This window comes from Falco naumanni, chromosome 5, assembly GCF_017639655.2.
Source record: "Falco naumanni isolate bFalNau1 chromosome 5, bFalNau1.pat, whole genome shotgun sequence".
Lineage (NCBI taxonomy): Eukaryota > Metazoa > Chordata > Aves > Falconiformes > Falconidae > Falco > Falco naumanni.
This window is the reverse complement of record NC_054058.1, coordinates 34,911,277-34,922,270: the sequence shown is the minus strand read 5'-3', so window position 1 is coordinate 34,922,270 and position 10,994 is coordinate 34,911,277. Positions and strand designations below refer to the sequence as shown.

The window sequence follows — 10,994 nt, the reverse complement described above, 5'->3', positions numbered from 1 at the left end:
GTGCAAAATGTAGTAACACTGATTTCTGATCTCCAGCTAAGATTCAGCACATGCAGTTAAGAGGAGCACTGTTTTGTACATGCTTCACCCAAGAATTTCTTAGTGTGATTGTTAATGCTCTCCAGAATAGAAGCATGGGGCTTCTTGTCTTGGTTCCTCATCACCAGGTAGCAGATGACATTCCTTCAAAAAAAACCTTCTCCACATACACAAACTTGTGTATTTTGGAAGCAACCATTAGTTTCCCTGTAGAAACTCAACCCCCTGGCATCCTGCCTTCAACAAGCAAGAATGTAAATACAAACACACACAGGGAGTATATTCAGCAATAGTTGTATAGACTTTCTTACTTGTTGGAAGAAGACATCCTGGGTGTAGTCAGGTCCTGGGAGGCTAAATGAATGTATTTGGAAAGAAAACGTACAGCAGATATTGGTCTCATCTCTCAAGCCCAATGGTAGCAAGGTAGGATCCCAATTAACACATGGACTCTTCATAACAATTACAAATTGATTCCAAAGGGTTTCAGTGCTGACACGTGATCCATCCAGTGAGTGTGTGTTCACTAAATGCTTTATGGGTGAGTAGAGAAAGCAGGACATCCAAGAATTGTGGAACATGTTCAAAGGTTTTTTGAAACTCATAGCACTGTTTGGATGAAGTCCTGTATAGGGCCAAGAACATCAGTAGCAGAATGGCTTAATGGATCTAACAATGATGATGCCAGCTAAAGAGCTCTGTGCAAAATAGGACTGTGGTCATTCACTGGAGGGGAGGGGAAATCTCTATCCCAAACTACAGGCTGTGGGAAGAGTTCAGAAACTACTGCACTGCTGAGCAGGTCATGAGCATGTGTGGGGAAGAAGAGAAGCCATGGTGGAGTTAGGGATAGGAGAGCTGATCATAGGGTTGGGAGACAGAAGGGACATGGTATGGATGAACAGAACAGCAGGAAAAGAAAGTTCTTAACTGCACATAAGTACCCTTCTCCAGCTCTGCAAAAAGCCAATTAAGAAAGGGAGTGGGCTCTGCCTGAACCATTCTCTAGTGGAAGACGATGCCTTGTCTCATCTAGGAGGGTCCTCACAACTAAGACAGGACTGAGAATGCTGCTGGTAACACAGGGGTTAACTGCTCCTCCTGCAGCCTAGTGGGAGCTGGCCAGGCATCCTTCCCTATCCCTTTAATCGGCATCCTTCCCTATCCCTTTAATCGTATCTGATACAGATGCAAGGCTGGGGAGGGGAGGGAACAAAGAAGCCATTTAAAAAAAAAAAAAAAAAAAAAAAGGACAAGAAAACGACCCCCGAGCTCCATGGCTGACGCCAAAACGGTTACACAAAGGCACCATTTCAGGGCTGAAATTTCACCGCACCAACGTGATTAAAGGATTCCATGGAGGGTGGGGGAAGAAGGCTGAAGGCCTCAGTGCTGCAAATTAACCTTTTCTTGGTAAGGGTGGCCTAGACCAGGAAGCATTTGTGTCCCTCACCATCAACCCCCTTCCCACACCTGCAAGCATCTCCACATTCCCTTTGACCTATCATTTTGCCCAGGGACCCATTCAGCTCTTGCATTATCACCTCCAAACCCACCCTCTCCTGTGCACACCAACACAGGAAGGATGGACTGGTGCTTTTACAAGGAGCAGTAACAGAATGATATTCATGGTTGGTTATATGAGCCAAGTTCCCAGGCAGGTGGATGTAAACTGCCTTTGGGACATGGATACTCACATGCAGGCACTAACCACACATACAGCATGGAGAATGCATGCTTTATATATAAGCACAAGCCTTAACACAAACTAGTTGGAAATATTCTTCCTGGATCAGCATAAAAACTAACATAATGCAGAAACTACAAGTGAGGTGCACCTTCCCCCTTCTTCTCTTTAAAAAAAGAAAACAAACATTCTGAGCGCAGTTTTTAATAAAATAATTGAGAAAGACTCTGCATTCTGTGTAAGAGCTCAGATCTTCCTCATACAGAGCAAGAACCTTGGAGCACACAGATCAAGAAATGAAAACTAGGTAAACTATGTAGCGGCTGGCTAGAAGCCCCTGCAGGTTGTAATGCATCCACCCAACTATTGACTTGAGCATGTAACCTCCCTGCACATCAGAGGCCCGAGTGCAGGTACCTGAAGGGGAAAAACAGCTGATCTTTCATCACGTCACAGATTAAAAGAACTCTAGGATTTAACTACTATTGTGCCACCATAAGAACCACCAGAACATGTACAACGGAGATGGCTGGAGAGCACCCACGCACCCAGGACCATCAGTTCCACTGTGTGTCAGAGAGCAGCTGTACAAGGAGCAAATGTGGCAACAACCTACAACTGCTGAGCTGGTGGGACTGCAAGTAGCAACTGCGCTTCCGGCTGGGGCAGTGCCACTGAAAGGGGATCCCCACTTCTGATAAGCAGCAGGAGCAGAGAAACAATAGGTGATTTGATGAGAGCTGCTCTACGATACTCCTGAGAAGCCCCACAGCCAGAGAGGAAATTGGGGGTTTCCACAGCAACCTGCTCAGGGCACAAAGGCCCAACTGTCTAGGGGGAAGCAATGGAGGTGTCTCAGCACTTCTGTTTTAAGGGATGGGGTGGAGGGCTGGAGTCTTTCTGAAGCCAAAATACCTGCAAAAGCATTTTTGTACAGCAGGAGTTTAACTGGCTATCAATCCTATAACCAGGAAGGAGCCATGCTGGAGGAGGAGGAGGAAGTAGTTAGGGCAGTCTTTAGCTGAGCTAAAAGGCAGGACCTGCACAGGTGAAAAAAAGCTGCAAGAAAAGCACAGCATTTGGCTCCCTAATCTTACTAATACAGCCCACAACACCGAAAGAAAGAACAACCACCAAGCTGGTAGAGAGAAGAAAGAAAGTCTGGGGGATGTAGGAGTGAGATGAAAGAGAAGATGAGAGGAAAAAACCAAAACAAACGACATTTAACTTAAAATGGGGAGGTTTATAATTTATTTACACAAATATAAACAAAAATAGAAACATCTCTCAAGAAGGAAAGAACCAAACAATGGCTGGAAGCTGATCAGTCTGTGATAATTAACTCATCCACACCCCAGTCTTCATAGCTCCCATCTGGCAGGTAGCGACGGATGATTATGGGGATCTTGCGTGCTCTGAAGGGAGGACAGAGAGGTGAACAGAAATGCCACAGCCTTCACTATACCGCTGCAGCAGGCAATGGGAACTGAGGTGCTCAGTGGCTTCAGTAAGCTCATCAGGTGAAACAGGGATCTGTGTAGCACCAGTTATTTGGTATTACATAGTAGAGGGAAGTCCCAACAACCTCTCTCTCTTGTAGGTGCAAAGTGCTCAGTACCCTTAGACTGGAAACAACAAAGACCTACAGAAGGTCAGCCCTCTGTTGCTACTGCAGGAATTGAGCCCTGTGATCTGAACCCACTATAAGGCAACACCAAGCATCTAACAGATATAGGGGGAAAAAATAATCAAGGGACTTGAACAAATCCACTTTTTGTTTGATGGAAGATTTTTCCCCACGAGACACTATGGAAGCGGCATAATTCTGAGAACCTTCACACCAAACTGGTATTTACAGAGTATTCTGCACCCTGAGAGCATCAGTTACCTTTTAAGAAGAATACATGAAATAGGAACTATTCATGTATCAAAACCCAGCACAGCTGGGATGGAGTACAGCATCTGCTAACAGCGCTCCCAATCAGAAAGCAAGAAAATGCTGAACACAGTTTTAACTTAACGGAAGTAGATTTAAGTCAGCAGAATGTAATCAGACAGTCTGGAATCTAACCAGGGCATCAGGTTCCAACCATATCAGACTTGAAAAGTAATACAACTTCTTCAATGATCAGGGCCATTCAGGGCCATTGTTTTTCTAGCAGCAAAGCAGCTCCCTCAGGCCCAGAATTACAACTGAATTTTGGCATAGCACAGGATGCCACTATACTTTGTCACACCCTGACTTACTTTCTAGAGCTCATGCTCAGTGACCAGAAGCAACTCAGAGCTTGGAGATCTGACAGGAATGTGACTTAAGAAGCTTCTGGCAATGATAAAGGGAAACGTAACAGATACAAAATCTGCAAGAACAACTGGAATGCACTTGAAACTGGGGGAGCAGGACAATTCAGTTCAAGAAAAGAGATTTAATCAGTAACAGTGTCCAGCTGCTCTGCTTGAAGGATAGCTGCATGTGGTGTAGGTCACTGACCACACAGGCACACTGTGGGCCAGCAAGGAGCTCTGCTGTGAAAAGGTAGGTCTGTTAAGTGGTCATCCAAAAGCTGCCTCTGCTACAGTCAGAAAGGATTTCTTTATCTTTCTGTAAGCAGGGGAGGTATCCTCCCACAAGCACAATAAGCCAAGTGTGCAAGGGTGCAGGAAAATAACATTCTTAACAGGTTCTCCACACCACCAGCCTGACCCTTATTTTATTTTTTGCCAGCACTTCATTTGAACACAGGTCTGTTCAGTTAGCTGCTTTGAATCAATTCCACTCAGGGAATTAAACTTATCCAGAAAGATGAGGACCTTGGATTTTCATCACAGAAATAAGCAATACTTGGACTCCAAAGTAAATGAGGTCAGAGCACTCCTAATCATCAGTACTTTGCATGAGCAACTCGGATGGGAGGGAGCTGCTGTGGAGAAGTCCCGAGGTGAAAAAGGGGAAGGTAATGAATGATAGCACTCACTGTTATCAAGACAAGACAAGCTTGTCTTGGGATAAGTTTCTAAATGCTGGGATGAAGAGAGGACCGCTGGCTTTATGGAAATCAATATGGTCACCACCAAAGTCTGGGACTTACTTGAGCTCCTTCATGGCTATCAGCAAGGGGTCTGTCTCTCCTTCCAGCTCCACCATCACAGGGGCACACATCCTGGGACAGAACATCAACGATCACTTGAATGAACGCACAGAGAGGGAAGAGGGACAACTAAGCATGTGCCTATTTATGTAATGTGGACAAAGGCCAGTGAAGTAGGAAGTGGGACACCACCTTCCTAATTTGGTTTGCTCTCTTAGGCAATTCAGGAAGAAAATTCCCCCAGGTGGTTACTGACTGAGTTTTTACTTGAATATTCTTCTTGTCCCATCATTCAGCCTGCGCTGACCAGCTGGTGTTCAATGGCTGGTCAGATCCACACCTTTCTAGTCACCCTCTGCTGTACTTAGATGTGAGGAAAAGAGTGGTCCTAAAATTAATCCAATAAAGAGGGTGGAAACACTGTAAAATGAGCACACCTCCTACAACTCCAGCACATCTGTTATGTTCCCATTTGCTCACATCTTCCAGGCTTCATTTGGGGGAAAGCATGGTGCTAAATTTACAATACACTCTACCTCTAGGAAGAAAAAAAATCAAGCGTTTTGCAGAGGGTTGCAACAGCACAGCAAATATGGAAAATGATATCTGCCCATTAGACAGCAGCAGCAAAGAAAGTTCAAGTTATGTGTGGATAAGGCCACTGGGGGCTGCTGCTGGCCTAGGTTCAGCACTGAAGGCAGAATATGTAGGTGAAGCAAAACCAGGCGCCAGTGTTTTGGATTAAAGGCCTGGCACAGGCCCATCCTGTCTCCCCCATTTTTCTGGCCTTCCACCAGCTGAAAGAATGTGCACAAAATAGCTTCATGGAGTGAAGACTGTGGAAAGAACAGCTTGGCAAAGCGATGATTAAGGAAAAATCTGATAACCACCTTCTAAATGATGTAGAGGACAGGCATCATTCTGAGGGTGGATATAACCAAAATGAAACTCAGATGTGCTTTCAGACAAATCTTGCCATAAGCATAATAACCTTGCTCATAAAGCAGTTTTTCAAAAAGTGCAGAGCTTTTTGATATGTATTATTAAAACAAGTCTAGACAGGTAAATCAATGGATGAAGTTGAGAGCAGCCAGCCTTAACAGCATTTTTAAAACGGATTTAAATGTTATTACCTATTATAAATGAGGCCTTACTATTCCAAATACTTAAAAAAAACAACCTTACAGCTTGCCACAATGCAACTGCACTTAAAATAGATTTCAGGTTGGTTACTCCATTCCCAATTCCTACAGCCCTGCAGTATCAAGTGAATACGTTCTGGAGCATCCCTCCCTCCTACATGGCTTCTACAAACCAGTTCTGACCTTTCCAGCCCACACTGGCTCCCTTATGAAAGGCAGAAACCAGAACCGGCTTGTCACATTCCTTACTCATTTTGCCTGTGACCGAGGAAAGTTCATTGCAATTGCTGAATGCTCCCATCTCTAGACATGAGTGCCACAGTCTCAGCCAAGGAGTGATACAGGGACTTCACATGCAACCAAGAGCTCCATGGTCCTGTGCTTCAGTGTTGACCACGATGGTGGTCTACAAACTCAGCAGTCATGTAACAGATTACATGAGACCCAGAAGTTTTTAAAGAAAGAGAAAAGCAGCTTTTACTGGGAAGGGAGGTAAAGCTGTGACAGCACTCAGGATACAGAGTGAAATACTCACGCTATCTGGAGGGCGCGAGTGCCCAGGACTCTGGCTCGCTCATATTTAGTCATGTAAGGGGTAGTGATCCGCTTCTGGTTTGCCTGCTGCCGCTCTCCAGAGGGGAGGATTTCCACATTCTCCTGTCCCTCCTGGGGGAAAGCAGAGCAACGTTAGAGCTCAGCTGCACCCACCACCGAGGCCCCGTGGCGCTGGGAGAGCCCCCGAGGCCTCCCCAGCCCCTGCGACCACCTTGCCCAGGCCGGCGCAGGCCCGCAGTACCGGCAGAGCCTGTCTGGGCCGGCCGGCGCGGCGGCCCGCGGGGCACTCACCTCCTCCGCGTTCTCCAGGTCCTCCAGGCCCTCATCCTCCTCCACATCGTCGAAGTCATCCCCATCGAAGCTGCGGGAGGGTCACACACGTCACGGGTCGGGTCGGGTCGGGCCGGGCCGGGCCGGGCCGAGCCGAGCCGGGCCGCGCCGCCCCCGCCACGGGCGCCCCCGACCCGACCCCCCCGGGCGAGACACGCCGCCGCCTCGCCTCCCCTTCCCACCCCCGCCCAACCCCGCTCTCACTTGTCCTCGTTGTCAGACATGTTGCTTCCCCACTGCCTTCCGGCCCGGCGGAAGTAGGAACCACTTCCGGGTTCTCGCCGTGACGCTGCCGGAAGTGCCCCGCTGGCGCCGTTGCCGGGGCAATGCGACGCCGCGCTGCCCCGCGCTCCGCGCCTCCGTTCCCCCCGGGGCGTCGCTCGTCGCTATGGAGACGGCAGCGCCCGCGGCGGGACACCGGGCCTCGGCGGGGGGAGGCGGCGGCGGGCGCGCTGCCGGGCCAGCCCGGTACAGCCCGGGGACGCGGGAGCTGCTGAGAGGTAACGGCGCAGCGGGACAGGGGCCTGGCCCGGCTGCTCGGCCTCCCCGTGCCCGCGCTCCGCCCGAGCGCCGGGACCCGGCCCGGCCCGCCCCTGCGGCGGCTGCTGCAGGGAGGAGCCCCCCCGGCCCCCCCGCGAAGTGAAGCGTCCCACCGCGGCACCCCGGGCGGGAGCGGGGGCACCGGGCGGGCCCGGCCCCGGCTTGAGTCTCCTAAGCCGGCGTCTTCCCCTTTGGGTTTGGGTTGTGAGGGGGGGATGGCCCCGGGGCAGGCTCCCCGGCGCGTCCCCGCTGCTGCAGGAGCCCCATCGGGCTGCCATCTGCACCCACACCTCATGTTTTTCAGCGATGATGGAGGAATCAAAGCTGACGCGTTTCCAGAGGCGATACCTGATGGACTGTGTGAAACGTGAGTGACAGCCTTCGCTGCCCGCTGCTGTGCTGGTGAAGAGCCTTTGCTGCTCACCTTGAGACAGGGGCGTTCGCCCATTGCCTGCTTGGATGGGCAAGGGCTTTAAAACAGCAGCACGGCTGCTGCTGACAACGCATGGATGTACGGGACAAGGTGTCCCCCAGGGTCATTCAGGGAACAAGATGTAATGGTGTCACTTGAACCACAGTCTCATGTCAGCGCATACCAACAACCCAGGTGAGACATCTGTGACACCCTGGGGTCTTCGCTTGCATTGCTACAGTGGATCAACAGGCAGGTCTTCTGCTGGTGGTGGCATGGGGCCATCCATCCAGGCTTCTCTCTGTCTGACTTACCGTTATTTTTGGTTTGTTCTCCAGGAGGAGATACCCTACCCCTCCAGTGCCACCCCACATCCAGCAAAGAGCCAGTGCCTGCAGCGCCTGCTTTCTCCCCGCCAGTTTGTCAGCCAAGCAAGCTTTCAGCTAAACCACATCTCCGACCTGCCAAGGTCTGCCAGGCAGGAGATGCCTACACCCAAGAGAAATTCAAGCCCCAGGCGAGGCGTAAGTCAGCAAACATTTCTAATAAATAAATGATGCTGCCCAGTCCCTCTCCTCCCCTTCTGTCCATCCCCTGCCTGCAATCTCAGCAGCAGCAGGCATTATCTTAGTTGCTCTTCATCTTCACGCTTTCTGTCTTCAAAGATGCTTTGAAAATGGATCTCTGAGGGAACATATACTGAAAGTGCTCACTGACTTCTGCCCGCTGGCTGGGAGGGTGACAGGCAATAGGGACTCACACAGTCCTTGCGTAAGAAGGGAGCACTATGTCATTTTCTTGCTTATAAACTGAAATCAGAACACTGATGTCAGTTTGGTTGGCTCTGTATGCCTGTGTGGTGCTTGCACAGTTCAGTCTGGGGATGAGCTGTCGTTAACGTTAACACTTCTTCTGCGTCATTAGCAGAGAAGTAGTGTGGCCAGGCTCCTCCCTGACGAGACAGGCTGATAATTTTTTTTTCCCTGGCATTCACAGGAGATTTGGAAAAGGAGAAGCAAAGACTACAAAACATCTTAGCGACAGGGAAGGATGTGGTGGAGCACAACGTGAAGCAGATGCTGGTTCAAACAAAGGAAGAGGAGATACCTGAGCCTGACCGGTTTGAAGAATGTAAGTCTTTATGTAGCCTGGAGGAAGGCAGGCGGGAAGCCTGGGAAGCTGGCTCCCTCTGAGGGCTGGTGTGGCAGGCTGTGTTGCCACAAAGCCGTCTCCAAGAGAAAGGACATGCTGCTGTGACACTGTGATCCAGCCACCCCTGCAGAGCTTATACTCCAGACATTTGCTGGCAGATTCAAGCTCTCTGGGCTGCCTACACAAAATGAACTCTGCTGGCAGGGGAATACCCTAGGGACACACAGGGTGACCTGGGCAGGAAGCCCAGGTACTGTGAGACCTTTTTCCAGCCAGCGTAACTCAACATACTAGGCCACTTGCCAGTCTGACCATGGTTTGGGCTGTTTTCTTTCACTCCAAGTTCATAGCAGTTAAGCTAGCAAAGCTTGAATGTCGAGCAGAATTTTAAGCAGTGATGGACTTCAGCCTGCAGAGTATTCTGGGGTGGCAAAACCCTGCCTAATACCTCTCTGTGCTTGAATCTTCAATGTGTATGTACACCCCGGCCTGCCCTTTGCTAGCCAAGGCAGCACAAAGATGGACAACGCTAGAATAATGTGTACAGAAGGGGTGCTTTGGTCACTGCTGCCAGTGTGGCTGGCTTCACGCGTGCTTTGTATCCTCTAAAACTTGTTGCAAGCTGAGTGTTGTCCTTGACACATTTGAAATACCCATGTACGTAGTACTGTGGCAAGATTTGGACCAGCTGGCTGCACGTCTGTACTGCAAAGCAGCAGCTAATGTTCTGTGCCTTTGCTGGTCCTGGGAGCAGAGATAGTTGCAGTCACTGGGTGATGCATGTCAGCTAATGAACAACAGCTTTAAGCAGGTTCTGCCTCCATCCACAGACTGGTTAAATTGCCCACAAGCAACAGAGAACTGTCTGTACAAAAACCCCTAGAAAGTTCCTGCTCCTGCAAGATGGGAAGCAGTAAGGAGATGGGCGGGGGGAACATTTCCCATTGTGTAAGGGACTGCTGAGGTATTTTGATGACACACACAAGATGAGTGTAACAGCAGATTATCACCCTTCTCCTGGCAAGACTGCTGTTTAAGCAGAGCTAGGAAATTGGTGGTTCAGATCTAGACAGAAACATATTTTCTTGCCTTTTGGCTGAATTCTGTTTCCATGGTGTTTTCTCTTATCTGTCAGTGGTGAATGAAATTCAGGAGAGGAGGGAATTCCTGGCAGACATGGAAGCTCTAGGACAGGGCAAGAAGTATCAAACGATTGTCCTCACTGAAATCTCACAGGTACGCAAGGGCAGCACTGGCTGTACAGTACATGGAGGGAACCCCTAGTGTCAGAGCCCTTAAAGCAGGGTCTTCTCTGATACCCGAGCGGGGAAGGGGGCAGAGAACTCTTTCCCTTCATGGCATAGGACAGGTGTGAATTTGGGGAATGGGGATAGACGTTTTCAGCCTTTGTTTCCATCTCTGCCTGTAACTTAATTGGGAAAATAGAACCTTTGTTCTTGAAATTGGCAAAAGAAGAAAAAAAAAGCTGCCAGCTTTCTCCCTGCTTAGCCCTTCCCCTTTGTACTTTGCAGAAAATGCGTGAGATGGAGATCATTGACAAGAAGAGAAGTGAGGAAATGAGAGAGATCATGGCAAAAGACTTCCCTGGTGGGAAAAAATCTGATCCCTACAACTAGGCCAAGGGAAAAACACAAGTGCAATTTGTTCCCACCTCTTCTTCCTAGACTGTTGGCATTTGAATCTCAAAGGCTGGTCTGTGCCTGCACCTGGAGTAGGGTAGCACCACCTGTTGCCTAAAACCAGAAGGCAGGAGCAGTTTGTGCATAACTGGTGACACAAGAAAGCTGTTCTAAAATCCTGCCCATGCACTGGATCCCTTCTTGCTCAATGATATTGAAGAGCAGAAAACACACAGCAGCGAGTACCAAAACATGACAAAGCAGAGCCTCCTTATGCCTATGCAATACCTCAGAGCACAGCAACCCATCAATAAAAACATCACTCCTTTCCATCCACCCAGAGGTGCAGGTTTCTCATGGCAGCACAATGCTAATGTGCACGTTGCCACCCACATCTGTGGCCCACTC

The 10,994-nt window shown here is 49.4% G+C and overlaps 2 protein-coding genes across 2 annotated transcripts; one reads left to right on the top strand and one right to left on the bottom strand.

Moving 5' to 3' along the window:
• Positions 1-2,948: 2,948 nt before the first annotated feature.
• Positions 2,949-7,122, bottom strand: POLR2F (RNA polymerase II, I and III subunit F). Its single transcript, XM_040595430.1, has 5 exons — positions 7,047-7,122; positions 6,804-6,873; positions 6,493-6,623; positions 4,816-4,887; positions 2,949-3,141 (listed from the first exon to the last, which is right to left on the bottom strand). Exons 1-5 carry the CDS (start codon positions 7,064-7,066, stop codon positions 3,051-3,053), a joined length of 384 nt encoding a protein of 127 aa, XP_040451364.1. The 5' UTR covers positions 7,067-7,122; the 3' UTR covers positions 2,949-3,050.
• A 99-nt stretch (positions 7,123-7,221) lies between these two features.
• C5H22orf23 (chromosome 5 C22orf23 homolog) lies at positions 7,222-10,922 on the top strand. Its single transcript, XM_040595429.1, has 6 exons — positions 7,222-7,342; positions 7,687-7,749; positions 8,133-8,318; positions 8,791-8,925; positions 10,082-10,182; positions 10,479-10,922. The coding sequence occupies exons 1-6, from the start codon at positions 7,231-7,233 to the stop codon at positions 10,581-10,583; spliced, it is 702 nt and encodes a 233-aa protein (XP_040451363.1). The 5' UTR covers positions 7,222-7,230; the 3' UTR covers positions 10,584-10,922.
• Positions 10,923-10,994: the final 72 nt, after the last annotated feature.